The sequence below is a fragment of the Ovis aries genome, chromosome 16, assembly GCF_016772045.2.
Source record: "Ovis aries strain OAR_USU_Benz2616 breed Rambouillet chromosome 16, ARS-UI_Ramb_v3.0, whole genome shotgun sequence".
Classification (NCBI taxonomy): domain Eukaryota; kingdom Metazoa; phylum Chordata; class Mammalia; order Artiodactyla; family Bovidae; genus Ovis; species Ovis aries.
In genome coordinates, this window is record NC_056069.1 from 54,011,287 (window position 1) to 54,031,310 (window position 20,024).

At 36.9% G+C, this 20,024-nt stretch overlaps 1 protein-coding gene across 6 annotated transcripts in view; it reads left to right on the forward strand.

The window, feature by feature from the left end:
- Positions 1-20,024, forward strand: part of CDH18 (cadherin 18) — a 1,280,123-nt gene that overhangs the window by 1,156,209 nt on the left and 103,890 nt on the right. For all 6 annotated transcript variants that reach the window (XM_060400264.1, XM_060400265.1, XM_027980148.3 and 3 more), the window contains one exon: positions 15,671-15,924. In XM_060400264.1, coding sequence (XP_060256247.1) covers positions 15,671-15,924 — 254 coding nt within the window. The remainder of the gene's footprint in view (positions 1-15,670; positions 15,925-20,024) is intronic.

A 20,024-nucleotide genomic window follows, 5' to 3' on the forward strand; every position in this document is an offset into this window, starting at 1 on the left:
TAGTAAAGCCAGGGAGGCAAATAAATGAGAAGATCATAAAACAAAGATTTTAATAGTAAGTTGGGAGATGGAAAGTGTGTTGATAACAGATGGATAAAAAGTCAAGAGACAAGAAATAGGATACTAAAGAAAGGGTAATTTAATTAAAAAGATGCTCTGAATTAGAGATGACCCTGTTTGAGATATTGATTGCAGATGGAAAGAAAGAATTTATGATAATATGCCTCCTTCTTTGACATAATCAAATAGGAGGGAGAATTTAATGTTTGCAGATACATTTGGAGTGATCTAGCTGGAATATCGGAGAAGGCGATGGCACCCCACTCCAGTACTCTTGCCTGGAAAATCCCATGGACAGAGGAGCCTGGTAGGCTGCAGTCCATGGCGTCGTGAAGAATCGGACACGACTGAGCGACTTCACTTTCACTTTTCACTTTCATTCATTGGAGAAGGAAATGGCAACCCACTCCAGTGTTCTTACCTGGAGAATCCCAGTAATGGGGGAGCCTGGTGGGCTGCCGTCTATGGGGTCACACAGAGTTGGACATGACTGAAGTGACTTAGCAGCAGCAGCAGCAGCAGCAGCTGGAATATATATATGTGGGGGAATGGGAAACAGAGGATCCTTCCCAACTGAGAACTATTGTTTGTATAAAGTAAGAAGTTTTATTATCTTTACAAAATGTGGGGGAAGTCATGGATGGTGTAAATACACACATAATATAAAATATAAGTATATATTTTGTGATTAAGAACAATGGGGATCTTATCACCCTTCATGGCCTCCATTAGTTTTAAGTTGCTTGTGAAAAATGAAGCCAAAATCATATGTGTGCACGTGTGTGCACCTATATGTAATTAACATTCTCTATTCTATATTGCATACACACATGCACATACACAAAAGGTATTTTCAAGGTAAGTGTTGTAATTGTGTTAATTGGTAATGTTAATACTAAAAATAACGTTGATATTTAATGAGTCCAAATTATATTTCACTTTTTTCCTGAATTTATTTTTTTAATATAGTGTATACTTCCTCTAAAATCCAATGTGTGCATTTATCTAATTTCTTAATCCTTCAGATTAGGATTATCCATTTTAGAGTTATTCCATTGATATAATATATATATATATATATAATGTTACAAACTATTGCAATTTGAAAATTAAGCTATATAACTCTGTGGATTTTAACCTTCAAGAGGCACTCATACAGATGGCAGGAAATAGATAAAACAGTCCTTTCGAACTTGTACCTTATTTAATCTCTAAGGCAGCTCACTTGAGCCAGCAAGGCAGAACAGCTAATCTTCCCAAAGATCAAAATCAGTCCTGCTCTATAAATCAGTTTGCAGGAGCATCCGCACATTCTTTCTATATCATGCCTTCATCAGAAAATTGCCAAGTTGAATTCACTGGTCCATGGTGTAGTACGTTGTAAATACACTTTGATAACTTTCATTCCTTGTTTAATGGACCCTGACTGGGTGGAAAGGGGAAAAAGATAGGGATGAATGCAAGTTGATGCATTCTTTCCTGTGACATAAGCCTCTGTAGCCAGGGATATGCTTTGTAGTAGCCTCTCTAAGATTCAGTTCTTGTGGCCCCTATGTCAATTTGCTTTCTTTATAGAAGTTATTCCATTTTTTGGTTTGTTTGTTTTAACTCAAGGCTCCAGCCCAATTTTCTTTTATGACTTTTGGCAAACAGTATCTGTAGTACCACTGTTCTCTTTCAAGTATACTTAATGGCAAAAACAATGCCTATTATTTTAAGCCTAAAATCTTAAACTTGGTTTTTAAGTCAGTGAAGGACAGTGGAAAATACCATCTTTACTGTTTAATGAAAAATAAATTTTGGTCTTGCCATGTAAGAGATGTATGACATTATCACAAATCTCTAATTTCAGTTTTCTTAATTTTAATGTGCTACAAAGTGATTGTTACAGAGAGATAAATGAAGTAAAATAGTACTCTAAGTTGTGCCTGGCTAATAAGCACAGTGATACTTCAATATCTACATTTCTTCTTTTCTTTCTTTCTTCCTCTATTTGCACTGAATGTTAACTACACTTTCCAAAAAACTCCATGAGCTTATCTTACTGCCTTCCTTTATTTCACGTTATCTATATCACCTATAATCACATAAAGAATAGCACATCCTATGTATACTTTTGTGAATGATATAAATATTTTCTCATTGAAGCATAGCTGATTTACAATGTCAGATTAGTTTCAGGTATACAGCACAGTGATTTCTATAGACATAACTGTCTGTATATATATAGATATATCTATCTATCTATATCTATATCTATATATCTTCTGCAGATTTTTCCCTCAGAGGATATTATAAAATATTGAGTACAGTTGCCCATACTATAAAGTATAGTTATACATAGTAGTTGTACCTAGTTATACACAGTAGTGTGTTTATATTAATGCCATCTTCCTAATTTATCCCTCCTCATCCCTCTTCCCCTTTGGTATCGCGTGCATAAACACCCTGGTAGCTCAGATGGCAGAGTCTCATAAACTTCCTGGTGGCTCAGATGGCAGAGTCTTCCTGCACTGTGGGAGACCTGGGTTGGATCTCTGGGTTGGAAAGATCTCCTGGAGGAGGAAATGGCAACCCACTCCAGTCTTCCTGCCTGGGAAATCCTGTGGACAGAGGAGCCTGGCAGGTTACAGTCCATGGGGTGGCAGAGCTGGACACGACTGAGCCACTAAGCACAGCACAGCAGGGACTGTCATTCATGGCTTTTGGCAATCTACATCCCCCTCTGTCTTCTGTAAGCATTTTTATCAAAATTCTAGTTTTGTCTTTGTAGTGTTACATTTCTAGGTAGGTTTCACTCACGCATATCTTTCTTTGATTTATGGTCTGTTTTACATATCAAGGTAAGCATCTCTCTAGTTTTTCATTGTGCAAGTGTTAGTCGCTCAGTCGTGTCAGACTCTTCAGAATCCCATGGACTGTAGCTGACCAGGCTGCTCTGTTCATGGGATTTCACGGGCAAGAATATGACAGTAGGTTGCCGTTTCCCCCTCCAGGGGATCTTCCTTACCCGGAGAGGAACCCAGATCTCCTGCATTGCTAGTGGGAAAGAACCTGCCTGCAAATGCTGGAGATCTGAGAGATGAGGGTTCGATCCCTAGGTCGGGAAGATCCCCTGGAGGAGGGCACAGTAATCCATTCCAGTACTCTTGTCTGGAGAATCCCATGGACAGAGAAGACTGGCAAGCTACAGTCCATAGGGTTGCACAGAGTCCGACAGGAGTGAAGCGACTTAGCGTGCATGGTGTGCTCCAGCACTGCAGTCAGATTCTTTATCATCTGAGCCACCAAGGAAACTCCAGCAATTCTATACCCTTCTTACATCTTCTAGATCTAGTAGAGTATAAAGAACTTATTCTAATTAATTCATTATAAATATACTGAAAAATCCCATGGACAGAGAAACCTGGTGGGCTATAGTTCTTGGGGTCACAAAGGGTTGGACATGAATGAGCAACTGAGCACAGCACCAACATACTGATAATTTCCAGGAACGTGTATCTAATGTGTGCTCTGTGTATGTGTATCTCTAGCCACAGTAGTTGGTGCACATTTTTTTTGCAACTGGATACCTTGTACTTTTTTAAATTTTATACTCTATATCATTTATAACATTTTATTTAATAAAGGATCAGAGGTGGATAGCGACAGTAAACCTAAAAAGTTATAAAAGTATTTGTTTAAGTTTAAATTAACCCTGAGAAAAAATAGGAAATGTTTCCAACTAAAACCATACTACACCCATTCAAAATAATCACATTTTTAAATTGTTAATGGATTGTATTTACTGAATTTTTCTGTATCATTTCTTTGTCTTGCGTTGAGTGATAGAATAAGAATCAGGATGTTCTTTGCCATCTGACTGTAAAGTTTTGAGGCTATGAGCCACAAAGTGCAATAAAAATATGGTATACCAACCTATTACAAATGCACACACTTCATACATAAGAAGAAATAGGTTTCTAATACTAATGAAGTATTTAAATAAAACATGCATTAGAGATTATATTTAAAAATCAGTCAAACTATTATTTTCATTATTATAAGATTTAAGTATCTTGAAAGTGGTCTCTGTTCAGCCAGAACTGAAGAGACAAAAGCTCAATTCTGTGAAATCTACCACTGTATTTATAATACCTTTGACAGAGGACTGCTTTGTGGCAACTTTAGTTCTGATTCTTCATTCATAGGCATGGCTATGGAGTGATAGATTCATTGAAACTACTTTGACATTAATTAACACTTTTTAACACCTATTCCAGTAATATTATTTGGGCTTCCCCAGTGGCTCAGTGGTAAAGAATCTGCCTGCAATGCAGGAGATTCAAGTTCGATCCCTGGGTCCTGGAAGATCCCCTAGAGTAGGGTGTGGCAACCCACTCCAGTATTCTTGCCTGGGAAATCCTATAGAGAGAGGAGCCTGGGGGCTACAGTCCATGGGGTCACAAACAGTCAGACAGAACTGCAAAGACTGAGCACTCAGCACCGTAATATTTAGTATACTAGTTGGAAATTAATGATTTGTTGAAACAGCCTGATGAGTTGAGCTATCCACAATTTAAAAAAAAAAAAAAAAACTAAAAACTAAAAGTAGAGCTACCATAAGACCCTGCAATCCCACTTCTAGGCATATATGTGGAGGAAAACATGATCTGAAAAGATACATGCACCCCAATTTTCATTGCAGCACTGTTAATAATAGTCAAGATGTAGAAGCAACCTAAATATCCACTGATAGCGGAATGGATAAAGAAGATGTGGTACATATATACAATGGAATATTACTCAGCCATTGAAAAGAATTAAATGATGCCATTTACAGAAGCATAGGTGGACCTAGAGAGTCTCATGCTAAGTGAAGTAACTCAGACAGGGAAGGAGAAACATTGTATGACATACCTTATATGTGGAATCTAAAATGAAATGGTACAAATCAACTTACAAAACAGAGAGAGACTCATAGAGTTAGAGAACAAACATGGTTTCCAAGGGGGAAGGGATAATTACGGAGTTTGGCAAGGTTATGTACAATACACACTGCTGTGTAAAACGTATTTAAAATGGATAACCAACAAGGTCCTACTGTATAACACAAGGAACTCCATTCAATGTTAGGTGGCAACCTGGGTAGGAGGGGGATTGCAAGAGAATGGATACATGTATAAGTATGACTGAATTTTTTTTGCTGTTCACCTGAAACCATCACAAAATTGACTATACCCCAATACAAAAATAAAATTTCAAAATAACCAAATAATAGAATATGCTTTTCTTCAGAAAATTCCAGGATTTGGCCATATTTTGCACAATTGCAGTTCCATTTTTTATTACAATATTGATATCAGTATCATTATTACCATCCCATTTCAATGATGGAACACATGGATCATGATGCAATATAATAACTGGATCAAGGAGAGGTCCTATGAGTCATTTTTATTATGTAGGAAAACACCCAATACAATATTATAAAGTAATTAACCTCCAATTAAAATAAATAAATTTATATTAAAAAAATAAAAGTTATCCAGATAATTAAAAAAACAGAGAAAACAGAATTTTAGGATCTTCTTGCACTCCATAAAGAAGTGAGTCTTAGAATAACTTGGCTAAATGCTGTTTTTGGTATCTGTCTATTTATGATGGTTGCATAGTTCCAGAGAAGGAATATATTAGTGTGATTTAATGAATAGTAGAAGTGATTAATGAGAAACAATTAAAATGTTCCAAATATGTAGAGCTGGCTAGAAAATGATTGATGGGGAAGATGATAACTTATCTACAGGAATATGAAATATGTTCTTATTAAGGAGGGAAAAGTTTGATTTTATAAGTAAGAAAGAGCAATGATATGTGAAAGTAATTACTAGGAGTAATATGATAAAATTAAGAAATGAAAACTTAAGATTAAAATTGGAACCAATCAGTGACAGTGAACTGCATTAGAACATTGAAAAGTAACTAAAGAAAAGTAAGAGAAGCCCCACTGCTTGGGGAAGTTAGAATTATACCAGAATAAACAGCTCTAACTGTCACAGAGGTGAGAGAAGATTTTGCTACAAAAGAGTTTCAAGTGTTTCAGTTTTTTAGCTTTGTGAGTCTGAATTAAGAAATTATAAAACTAAGAGTTTTGGTAGCCAGAATTAATGAAGTTATAATTAATGAAGTTAATAATTCATGTTCAATGTAATTATAAACACTTGGCAAGAGGCAAGAATGTATCCTTTAATAGTGAGGAAATTTTATTCCACTAAAAATCTGGCAAAAAGTGAAGAAGAGCTAAAGAGCCTCTTGATGAAAGTGAAAGAGGAGAGTGAAAAAGTTGGCTTAAAGCTCAACATTCAGAAAACGAAGATCATCGCATCCGGTCCCATCACTTCATGGCAAAATGATGGGGAAAAGTGGAAACAGTGACAGACTTTATTTTGGGGGGCTCCAAAATCACTGAAGATGGTTATTGCAGCCATGAAATTAAAAGACACTTGCTCCTTGGAAAGAAAGCTTGACCAACCTAGACAGCATATTAAAAAGCAGAGACATTACTTTGCCAACAAAGGTCCATCTAGTCAAAGCTATGGTCTCTTCAGTAGTCATGTATGGATGTGAGAGTTGGACTATAAAGAAAGCTGAGTGCCTAAGAATTGATGCTTTGGAACTGTGGTGTTGGAGAAGACTCTTGAGAGTCCCTTGGACTGCAGGGAGATCCAACCAGTCCATTCTAAAGGAGATCAGTCCTGAATATTCATTGGAAGGACTGATGCTGAAGCTGAAACTGAAACTCCAATACTTTGGCCACCTGATGTGAAGAACTGACTCATTTGAAAAGACCCTGTTGCTGGGAAAGACTAAAAGCAGGAGGAGAAGGGGACAACAGAGGATAAGCTGGTTGGATGGCATAACCAATTCAATGGACATGAGTTTGAGTAAACTCCAGGAGTTGGTGATGGACAGGAAGCCTAGCATGCTTCAGTCCATGGGGTCACAAAGAGTCAGACACAACTGAGTGACTGAACTGAACTGAAAAATCTGTTCCTTGTTAGTCATCAAGTTGGAATGTTATATTATACCCTTTATATGCTAATTAGATTTTAGGCAGACTATCACAGTGCTTAAGAGCAAAGCCTGTAGAGTTCCCACTGCCTGAGTTCAAATCCCAAGTATATCACTTATAGCCCCCTGAATAAGTTTCTTGACTTTTATGTACTTTGTTTTCTTCATTTGTAAATGGAAACAATTGTAACTCACAAGAGTTGTGATCATTAAATTAGTTAATATATGTTAGTTGTTTCGTTCACACATAGGAATTAACTTCATACTTTAAAAATAACAAAATTTTTAATCCTTCAAGTGTAAACTATAAAATAGCACTTTTCCATACTCTAAACAAAGCTATATTTGAAATTGAGGGAGGCTCTTAATCACCCACCATGTACCAGGAATTATGCCAGATAACTAAAATGCGAAGATGAATTAGATAATATTCTCTCTCTTAGAGGAAACTGAGTAGCCATGATACATTGTTATAATACAAGATGTCAAATGTTAATGGTAGGAGTTTATTTAAGTTGTCATAAGCACTCAGATAAAAGAAGGCCAATTTTTCAAAGGTGGAGGACGGTCTGGAAACATTTTTATGGGAAATTTGTTTTAAGCATGCGTGAATACTTCCCATATACTCAGGAAAGTAAATCTGAGTCCCAGTCTTTATATCCAATTGAAGCACCCTTCATATATGGAGATCACAGATAGTTTTGAGCTTTAAAAATGAGGAAATATTATGAATATATAACATGATCTGACCAAAATAGTTGTTGCATGAGTCACCTGGAGTTTTCTTTTTTCTTTTTTTTGTTTTTGTTTTTTATTTTTTAAATTTTAAAATCTTTAATTCTTACATGCATTCCCAAACATGAACCCCCCTCCCACCTCCCTCCCCATAACATCTTTCTGGGTCATCCCCATGCACCAGCCCCAAGCATGCTGCATCCTGCGTCAGACATAGACTGGCGATTCAATTCACATGATAGTATACATGTTAGAATGTCATTCTCCCAAATCATCCCACCCTCTCCCTCTCCCTCTGAGTCCAAAAGTCCGTTATACACATCTGTGTCTCTTTCCCTGTCTTGCATACAGGGTCGTCATTGCCATCTTCCTAAATTCCATATATATGTGTTAGTATACTGTATTGGTGTTTTTCTTTCTGGCTTACTTCACTCTGTATAATTGGCTCCAGTTTCATCCATCTCATCAGAACTGATTCAAATGAATTCTTTTTAACGGCTGAGTAATACTCCATTGTGTATATGTACCACAGCTTTCTTATCCATTCATCTGCTGATGGACATCTAGGTTGTTTCCATGTCCTGGCTATTATAAACAGTGCTGCGATGAACATTGGGGTACATGTGTCTCTTTCAATTCTGGTTTCCTCGGTGTGTATGCCCAGAAGTGGGATTGCTGGGTCATAAGGTAGTTCTATTTGCAATTTTTTAAGGAATCTCCACACTGTTTTCCATAGTGGCTGTACTAGTTTGCATTCCCACCAACAGTGTAGGAGGGTTCCCTTTCTCCACACCCTCGCCAGCATTTATTGCTTGCAGATTTTTGGATCGCAGCCATTCTGACTGGTGTGAAGTGGTACCTCATTGTGGTTTTGATTTGCATTTCTCTAATAATGAGTGATGTTGAGCATCTTTTCATGTGTTTGTTAGCCATCCGTATGTCTTCTTTGGAGAAATGTCTATTTAGTTCTTTGGCCCATTTTTTGATTGGGTCGTTTATTTTTCTGGAGTTGAGCTGCAGAAGTTACTTGTATATTTTTGAGATTAGTTGTTTGTCAGTTGCTTCATTTGCTATTATTTTCTCCCATTCCGAAGGCTGTTTTCTATGTTTTCTCTGAAATACAGCTTTATGACCCAATAGCTATACAACTAAGAGTTTGTAATACCAAAGTTAGAATGAAAACTGGATTCTCAACTGTGCTGGGGTATCTTCTTTCCCAGGTGTGCCAGGGCAGTCACAGAAACTGGAAAATAATTTGTGAGGGACAATTTATAGGCCCTATAAACCCAAGCACTGCCAAATTTCAGACTCCCACGTTCCCAGAACTGCAAGAGAATACATTTTTTGCTCTTTTAAATCACCCAGTGTTTACTGTTATGGCAGCCCACAGCAACTAATGCAGTGACATTTATACAAAGACTAATATACTAATACAAATATTAAGCAACCTCTTGTCACCTGTTAAAAGACGCTTACTCCTTGGAAGGAAAGTTATAACCAACCTAGATAGCATATTGAGAAGCAGAGATATTACTTTGCCAAAAAAGGTCTGATGGTTTTTCCAGTAGTCATGTATGGATGTGAGAGTTGGACTGTGAAGAAAGCTGAACGCCAAAGAATTGATGCTTTTGAACTGTGGTATTGGAGAAGACTCTTGCAAGTTCCCTTGGACAGCAAGGAGATCCAGCCAGTCCATTCTAAAGGAGATCAGTCCTGGGTGTTCTTTGGAAGGAATGATGCTAAAGCTGAAACTCCAGTACTTTGGCGACCTCACGTGAAAGACTCTGATGCTGGGAGGGATTGGGGGCAGGAGGAGAAGGGGATGACCGGGGATGAGATGGCTGGATGGCATCACCGACTCGATGGACATGAGTCTGAGTGAGCTCCGGGAGATGGTGATGGACAGGGAGGCCTGGCATGCTGTGATTCATCGGATCGCAAAGAGTCGGGCACGACTGAGTGACTGAACTGACTGACTGACTGAACTGACTGTCACCTGTAGAACCATTCTAGTAAAACAAAGCACATCACAAGCTGAATTATTCCAGAAATGGTTCAGTGTCAGAAAATCAATTATATTAGTATATCAAGGATATTATGGAGAAGGAAATGGCAACCCACCCCAGTATTCTTACCTAGAGAACTCTGTGGACAGAGGAGCCTGGTGGGCTGCTGTCCTTGGGGTCGCACAGAGTCAGACACGACTGAAGTGACTTAGTAGCAGCAGCAGAAAGGATATTAACAAATATCAAGGATATGCCAATACATATCCTTGTTATAGTTCCTAGTAATTATATATTGCTAGTATATTTGATTACTTATGATTATCATGATTGTATCATATTTAGCATAGCTAGATAAAATACTAAAATTTAAAATATTAAATTTAGCTAGTGACAGTTTCCTGGCATAAGTATATCCTATTTGGTATATGACACATATGATATTAAAATTATTTTAATTTACTAAATTTGTCAACAATAGTCATCAGTTCAGTTCAATTCAGTCGCTCAGTTGTGTTCAACTCTTTGCAACTCCATGGACTGCAGCATGCCAGCCTTCCCTGTCCTTTACCAGCTCGCAGAGCTTGCTCAAACTTATGTCCATCGAGTCAGTGATGCCATCCAATCATCTCATCCTCTGTTGTCCCCTTCTCCTTCTGCCTTCAATCTTTTCCAGCATCAGGGTCTTTTTCAGTAAGTCAGTTCTTCCCATCAGGTGGCCAGAGTATTGAAACTTCAGCTTCAGCATCAATCCTTCCAATGAATACATTTGTTAACTGTGAACTTCGATGATGACACAGTTTTGGTTCCTGTCTCTAAGAACTTGTACTGCAACTGAGGCCAATCCAGGGAATTAAGGCAAAGGCAAAAAAAGAAAATGAAAACAGAGTCTGATAGAGTTCCTGGAATATTTCTCCTTAAACATTAAGATTATGTTAGTAAACTCCAGTAGAACACCTTTCCCTTAAACACATCTGCTTCTCATCTTAAACACTGAACTGATGATCCAGACTTACAGTTTTGAAAAGAAAGAAAGAAAAAAGAAACTTGGCATGGGTCTGATATTTTGTCAAATGGGATAAACAGTATGCAAATTATAGACCCCCCCACCCCCTACACCAATATTTTGGTGAGGCAAAATCTAGGAGTAAATAATGGTGAACATTATCAAAGACTGGAGGCTCATCTTTCCAAGAGTTGTCAAGTGGCTCAAAAGGGTTGATTGTTTTAATCTTCTGTCCAATTCAGCTGTCAGAATCCTGCCCCCCAAAACTGCAGGCATGGGCGGTTGAAATTTTAACATTTTATAGCTGCAAAAGATTATTTATCATGCTCATAAACAATCTCTGGTTCTATAATTGCCCTAATCAACTTCCTACTATGCCTCACACATATGAATTTGTTCTGTATCCCCCCCCCCTTTTTTTTTTTTGGTTGCTGTTTTGTTTTTTGATAGGAAAAGTGTGTGTTTTGTATACTCTCAGTTAATTTTTTTTTTTGCTTTCTTTGGTATTTTTATAAACTGAGAATGTTTTTAAATTTTTTTCTTCATCTTTTAATCAAAACTAGGTATTAGATGAATAGATTTCACTGTTTTTGATTTATTGTTTTTGATAGACTACTTTCACATAATAAAAATAAAAATCTTATAACTATGAAAAATGATACCCTTAGACAGAGTTCTAACTAATTTCCTGGGAACAAAAGATTATTAGGAAATTACTGAGTGATCTGCTTATAGTGTGTGAATAATACATACTTGGATGACATTACCAGAATTTACAGTAAATGGAAAAAATTATAATCCTAAAAAAATTATAATCCTAATTCTTTGTACACTATTGTATATTCTTTGTTTTAATATAAAACCAAGAATTAACATACTTCATTTTGTACACATAATCTTGCAAAAAAATCCTCCAAAATTGTAATTTATTTCCAGTTTCTATAATTTGCAATTTAGCACTGCAGTGTTTTATTTATAAATGAGCTTGCTAAAACTATTTCCATGTATGTTATTAATTCATCTGCTTCTGAAATTTTGTCCTGATCCAAAATATCCTCTCTTTCCTTAGTGACGTGAGATGGGTCCTATCCATCCATCTGCCAGACTTGACAAACAGGTCCTTTAAAATGATTATCTCTTTCTTGGGGTACTTAAATATATGTGAGTTAATCATAAACATGAAACCATGTGTTCACATAAAAATCTATACCTTAGCAGTAGGTAGGCCAGTGTTAAGATAAATGACATCTAACTTGCCAGGGGATCTGCTAAAAATGGAAAGAGATGCCTGTTGTATGGGATGCACAGTTTGATAATAATATCTGATGGGACAGAGGTGGCTAAAATTATTTCCACAAGTTGCACTGAAAGTCTTTCTGACTATCAGTGAATCTTAGTCATGACAAAGTCTACCAGATGCAGTCGGTTAAGTCTAAAAATTTACATTGATTTTCAACAAGTAGTAAACCTGCCAAGGGTGTTGCTTTCCATGAGCCAAATATCTAGATTCTGATGGTCCCTGCTCCTCTGTGCCAAGGGGACTATATCCATGCACCTAATTCTTTTTTTTTTAATTTTTATTTTAATTTTTATTTTTTTCACCTAATTCTTGATAGGCAGCAATTGTGTACCATTTTGAGGAGAGGTCATTTAAATTTGGATGAAACTTATTGAATTACTCCAAAATAGATTCTTACTTACTAATGTTAAGGAGAAAGGAGTCAAGGAAGGAAAAGCGCAGTGAATCTGTGGGTCCAACTAAAAGTCATGCAAGTCCCCAAACAAGATGGATATTAGATACACTGGCAATTCATTTCTAGCTTTAATTCTCTGAGAAGGAAATGTCTCCCACGTGGTGGGTCATAAACTGCAGATCAAGTAGCCTTTCTTTAAAATTCTTGTTCTGTCACTCAGTCATGTCTGATTCTTTGCAACCCCATGGGCTGCAGCATGCCAGGCTTCCCTGTCCTTCACTGTCTCCTGGAGTATGCTCAAACTCATGTCTTTTGAGTCGATGATGACAAACTACCATCTTGTACTCTGTCATCCCTTTCTTCTCCTACCTTCTATCTTTCCCAGCATCAGGGTCTTTTCCAATGAGCAGGCACTTTGCACCAAGTGGCCAACGTATTAGAGCTTCAGCATCAGTCCTTCCTTTGGTGTCTCTTCTTTAAAATATATAAATCTAAAATGCATAATATTTTGCTGTATATAAATGTATATGTATTATATATTTGGTTCACATTTAAGAATTTGAGTTTTTAACATTTTTAATATTTTATTTTGTCTTAAAAACACTTGTAAAATAATGTTATGACAATGTCTTATCTATCTCCCTGAGAAGTATTATTTGTTCTAGGTTGTTATTATTTTGTTTGGGAGTTCAGTCAGTTCAGTTCAGTCACTCAGTCACGTCCAACTCTTTGTGACCCCATGGACTGCAGCATGTCAGGCTTCCCTGTCCATCACCAACTCCTCAAGTTTACTCAAACTCCTGGAGTTTACTCGTGTTGGTCATGTCATCCAGCCATCTGATCCTCTCTTGTCCCCCTCTCCTCCTGCCCTAAATCTTTCCCAGCATCAGCATCTTTTCAAATGAGTCAATTCTTCGCATCAGGTGGCCAAACTATTGGAGCTTCAGCATCAGTCATTTCAATGAATATTCAGGACTGATTTCCTTTAGGATGGATTGGTTGGATCTCTTTGCAGTCAAAGGGACTCTCAAGAGTCTTTTCCAGCACCACAGTTCAAAAGCATCCATTCCCTGGCACTTAGCTTTCTTTATGGTCCAACTCTCACCATACATGACTACTAGTAGCCATCCATACAGGACTACTAGAAAAACCATAGCTTTGAGTATTTCGACCTTTGTCAGCAAAGTAAAGTCTCTGCTTTTTAATATGCTGTGTAGTTTTGTCATAGCTTTTCTTCGAAGAATCAAGTGTCTTTTTAAATGGTTGCTTTCCTTCTATACAATCTCCAACCCTGGGTAGGTCAATTTTTCAAGGCAACTCAGAAGAGACAAGGGAAATAATCATCAGTAGGACTGACTTTCTGTTTATAAAATCCCACTAAATGTGCTCTATAGCTTCTCCTTGGGCCTTAGGGTAAATGAAAATATCTGATGTCCCCTCTAGGCAATGGTCATTCTCTGATCCTGCCAGGAAAGAAGACTGCAAGATTGAAGCAGACTGCTGCAAAATCAGTTGCAGAAATAGGGGTGGAAAAATAGCCATAGTTTTTTCTCATAGATGTTAATATAGGTATTTCCGCAGGCTCAAAATATAAGGTTGATCTCTGCATTGCCTGCACTACATCACCATGGAGACTTTGAGCGTGATTAATCCTATAACTAAGCACAGTTTGGATTACAGAACCTGTTATGTCCCGCATGTTTAACACTTTCAAATGTTTCCATCATTACCTATAAATGTACTTCTTCTTGGAAATACTACCTACTGACTCACACACTCTTGTTTCTAAGTCTGCATCCTTATTATTTTCATAATACTTGATGTTCATGCTTAGTTGCTAAGTCATGTCCTACTCTTTTCAACCCCATGGACTGTAGCCCATGAGGATCCTGTGTCCATGGGTTTTTTCAGACAAGAATACTAGAGTAGGTTGCTGTTCATAATGCCTAAAATGTCATATATCACTAAGTGTCCAGTGCTATAAATGTGTTTACTATTTTGTATCCTATAATAAACCATATATTCTCTTGGACAAAACACCAAGATTGATCTAGTTCTTCATTATTGTATGTGAAGTCAAATTCATGGCTCCTGATAAATATATTATTAGAAGATACATAAATATTATCTGGATGATTTTTTTAAATAGGAAAAAATAACTAGAAAGATACAGAGAATCTATTAATGCTGATTCAAAGCTAAAAAGATAAATGGTGTAAACAAGCAGAATACTACAATTGAAAAAACAAAGTGGATAAAACTATCATAATAAAGGAAATGTAAACCAAAATAAATATATGAAATGGTATTACAAGCAAAAAAAAAGTAAATAATTACAATTAAAACTATAAAAATGAACTTTAGAAGTCTGTATAAAACCTTTTGCTAAAATTTCAAGATAATGTTAATTGAAAGCTTGAACATTTGTCGGATTTTAAAATAAGATATCAAGTTTAAGACCAGCAAGGTAAAAATAAGATGATGATAGATAAAAATCAGTGGTATAAGATAGATTAAGTATAAAGCAAACAAACAAAACAGTACTTTTTCAATTTAGCAGATTGGTAGAAAACATTTCCCCATTGGTTCAGGAGCAAAGAATCCACCTGCAGTGCCAAAGATGCAAGTTCCCTCGCTGGGTTGGGGAGATCCCATGGAGGTGGAAATGGCAACACACTACAGTATGCTTACTGGGACAATCCCATGGACAGAGGAGGCTGGTGGGTTCCAGTCCATGGGGTCACAAAGAGTTGGACACAGCTGAGAGACTGAACATCCACACAGCAAATATTTTTAAAAGTTAATGACTTAAGTTGAACAGGAGATAGAAAAAAGTTGCTTGAAGAGATTCCCCAAAAAGCAATATTAGCTTGACTGGGGCAAATATTCTTTTGTCCCTAATTATCATCATACTTATGGCTGTGAAAAATCACTGTTGTTTCAGATTTGAGTTTCCATGATTTCTACTGTAGATATTACTGCTAAGACAAACTTCATAGTTTATGAGTGGATAGATCTACCTAAACGTATCCATGTTTGTTTGTTTCAAAAATGGAAAAGGAAATATTTGTTTGAAAAGTGATGGGACTCATAATATTGGAAATCTTATTTTTTCCCCACAGCCACTGAACTATGAGAAAAAGAAGTCATATACCCTCAACATAGAAGGAGCCAATACACATCTTGATTTTCGCTTTTCTCACTTGGGTCCTTTTAAAGATGCTACCATGCTGAAGATCATTGTTGGGGATGTAGATGAACCACCACTATTTTCCATGCCTTCCTATGTCATGGAAGTCTATGAAAATGCCAAGATCGGGACAGTTGTTGGCACAGTTTTGGCCCAAGATCCTGACAGTGCTAATAGCTTAGTAAGGTATGGTATACTTTCTCCTTTTAGACATACGAAGATTTTATTGTCTCTGATAATAATTTTAAATGGATAAATAATATTTAAAATGTTTATTTTCCATGTCATTTTCCATTAATGCAATTCAATGATAGTATCATCTATTTCATTAACTGAGTAAATAACAGATGGGTTTCTGTCAAATTTAGCAGACATGTAGCTATCTTTATGAATATATTGGTGACCGCACAGATGATTTTTTTTTCATTTGATCATAGATGGGGGCATTATTGACTGGAAAAATTCATAGAGAAATATTTCAGTGCAGACTAGAAACTCTTTGGTACCTTAGTAATAGGGAATATAAATACAGTGAAAAAAAGGTGAGCATTTGGGAATAGCATTCATCTCTGAGTCCTTCTTCTGTCATAATGTGGTAAACCTTTGGGAAATTATCTACTCATTTCTAAAAGAAGAACACTAATATATATCTCTCAGACTTATTATGATTATTTATCAAGCAATGTGCTCTAAGTTCCAAGACAAGTGGCCTGCATCTAATAGCCACTCAATAAATGCTAACTCGTCCAAGGCAGGTTCAGTTCAGTTCAGTTCAGTTGCTCAGTCATACTTGACTCTTTGCAAACCCATGGACTGCAGCACACCAGGCTTCCCTGCCCATCACCAGCTCCTGAAACTTAAGGCAAGTTAGAGACTCACCTCTAATGACAGGAAGACCAATATGAGAATTCTGGTGACTTGGTTTACTAGTTGTGTAATCTTATGCAGTCATTTTACCTTGCTAACTCTCAATATCAAGTAAATGGATAAGAAATAATAATATTGCATGAATATGTTGACAGAATTAAATTACATTGACAGAAAGTACTTAACACAGTAAGTGCTCACCAACGTTATTGTGGCATGTCATGCACAGAGATAATTAAAGCTTTCCTTGCATAATCAGAAAGATTTGTGTATCTTAATTATGATAAAAATCAAAGAACTATGTAAATATATAAAACTCTTTAGTTACCTTGTATATATACCCTTGGATAATTCTAAGGCCCTAGAAGGTCTGAAATCCTTAATAAATCTGTCTGCTTTTTCCCATCAAGGCTATATTCTCACTCTCTTTAGTTCTCATCCATTTTAACAAAAGCTAGTATGATAAATAGTCTCCTCAGAATCTATGAAATCTATGTAAAGGGTTTCAATTTCCTGTTATATAAGAATGATTCTTTTGAAATTTAAAAGAAATGACCAGAACACTCACGTATGGAGAGAAACAATGTTCAGAGCACAAAGTTATGTGTTTAATAATTCTGTTTCATCTGTGAATGTAGAAAAGTAACCGTGTTAGTTGATAACCCTCCTGTCACACTGAGAACAAGAACTCAACATTGCTAGAAGCAGGATAGGCAAAGTATACAAAACAAAATGAATGAATTCAGTTGTGAATGTTGATCTTTAATTAAGGGTTCCAAGCAGAAGTTGACATACTTATTTGTTCAACCACAAGAAAACCCACTATGCTTCATCATTCCATAGAAGGCCATATGCATTTCATAAGGGAAATGTGTCTTTAAAACTAACTACATGAAAAGCTAACATCATAAAGTGTGGAAGTGTTACTCGCTGGGTCGTACCTGACTCTTTGTGACCCCATGGACTGTAGCCCACCAGGCTCCTCTGTCCTTCAGATTCTCCAGGCAAAGCTACTGGACTGGGTTGCCATTTCCTTCTCCAAGCATTATAAAGGATACTTACAAATCAGTGGCAATTTACCTAAAAGAGCCAACATCTTTTGAGAATAAAAAATTTCATGCTGTGAGTTTGATGTGAAAATATTTGATAAAGACGAGTAAGACTTTCTTTTTAAAACTAAAGCTTGATATCAATGATACATTCTATATTTGTGATTAAAAGCAGCAGGAGGTACGTGGAATCTAAAGTGATATCTAAAGCACCGTATCATATGCAAATATTACAATATTCCTCATGATAAAGAAATTAAACACACACACACACACACACACACACACACACACACACAGAGCAGATTGAAGTCCAGTGGAGAGAGAGAATAAAGATCTAATACAAATGCAGGGAACAAGTGTACCTGATATCTTCTAGAGGGAATGAGTTGAGGAAGACTGAATTGAAGTTCAAAACCCAGGTTAAGGATTAAACAGGAGAAGGATAGGGAAAATAACTGCGGTTTGTTGTGTACACAGGGAGCTTAGGTTACCTGTGAGGGAATGGCAAATAATGAGGTTGTAAAAAGAAGCTCAAGAGAGATTGTACAAAGGCTTTGCACTAAGCTAACATCTTGGAAATTCATCCTGACAGCAATGTCAGTGGGGGAAAAAGAGAAATCAGAAATGCATAAGTGAGTTTAATAAACACAGTGATAGGAAGATGTACATTTTAAAATAAATAATAATGGATTTTCAAAATGTCAAAATGCTGTGAAGGGAGGAATGTATGTTCCCAAAAGATATGCCAAAGGAGGAAACATTGAGGTCAGTGGCAGACTTTCTCTCAGTGTTGCTTCTGTATATCCCAATAAACAAACAAACAAACAAAAACTGATTCCACATAAGATAGTAGTCATCCAAGGGCAAATTCTCTGCTTTTGTTATTTAGTTACTAGTCATGTCAAATCCAGTTCCTTTGAAACCCCATGGACTATAGCCCACTGAGCTCCTCTGCCAATGGGATTTCCCAGGCAAGAATACTGGAGTATGTTCCATTTCCTTCTCCAGGGGATCTTCCTGACCCAGGGATGGAATCTGTGTCTCCTGCATTGGCAGGCAGATTCTTTACCACTGAGCCACCTAGGAAGCCCCAAAGTACCCCCTACCTGGGGACATTTGGCAATGTCTGAAGAAGTGCTTGGTTGTCACAACTGAGGGAGGAATATTATTCTCATTTTCAGGCAGAGGTCAGGGGTGGTCCTGAACATCTTCCCACTCACAAGTGAGTCCCCACAACAAAGAATTTTCTGGTCCAGAATATCAATAGTGCTGAGGTCAAAAAACCCTCACACAGAATAAACCAAACTGGGTAGTATGCTGGTAAAATTGGGGTGCTAATTATACTCATGGTAAATGTTGAAAAATATTTTGGGGCAATGCATACCCCATATGCATATGTTATGAATGTTTCAACTTATGCATTTTATTTAGCAAAAATTACTTATATATAATTGTTCCATTTATAGTGCTGTTTGCCTCTGTAGTTGCTCTATATTATTGAGGGCATTTAATTGAACACCAGGTATGTTACACACATATGCCCAGTTGTTGCTATGCAAAACTGATGGGTATATGTCTCTAAATGCAGATATTGAGAAGCACAGACCCATTAGAATGTACATTTTTCTTTCAGCTTTGTTTTGGTTAGACAACTAAAATGAATCCTTCCGAAGCTGTCTTAAAATAATCAGACTGCATAGCTGGTGTTTGGGGGCATAATTTACATAATATTTGTTCTTGACTTTAATAAAAATGTGTCATTCACATGGGCCTCTAGGTGCTAACAGGGAATAAAAAACAGAAAACATTAACAAATACAAAAGCAATCCTTATTCTTCTACCTTTCCCAGGGACCAAATGTTTGTACTAATTAAGGAAGTGCACACTGAAAAGATGTACCTTGCCTTGTGCCCTGAAATGCAATTAACTCCAACTCTGTAGCATGGATAATGAAAGGGAGTTTTAGCCTTACAGGCATTTGTGAAAAGCTTCCTTACTTGTCTTTTGTATTTTCAATTTTCTAAACTATTAGTAAGATCCTTCAGATTTTTAAGAGCAGACCATGTCCTGCTTTTGTCTCTTTTAACTCAAAACAAGGATGTGCAATTTGCAGCAATATCACCATCAACTCTCTTAAAAATAAAAATCAGAACTGGGCTATTTACCAAAAGTGAAGAAACCTTTGTTTAAAAAGTCTGTGCTCACTTGCTGGAATTTTGCAAAAGGAATTCAGGAATTTCCTTAGTAGCTGCTGACATATGAGCACTCCTATGATGCACAAGAGAAGCTAGAGAGCTTTCTGGAAATGTGATCCTGCATCGTGTCACTATTTATTGCTTGCTATCTGTGGGCCAGAGGAACCAGAGA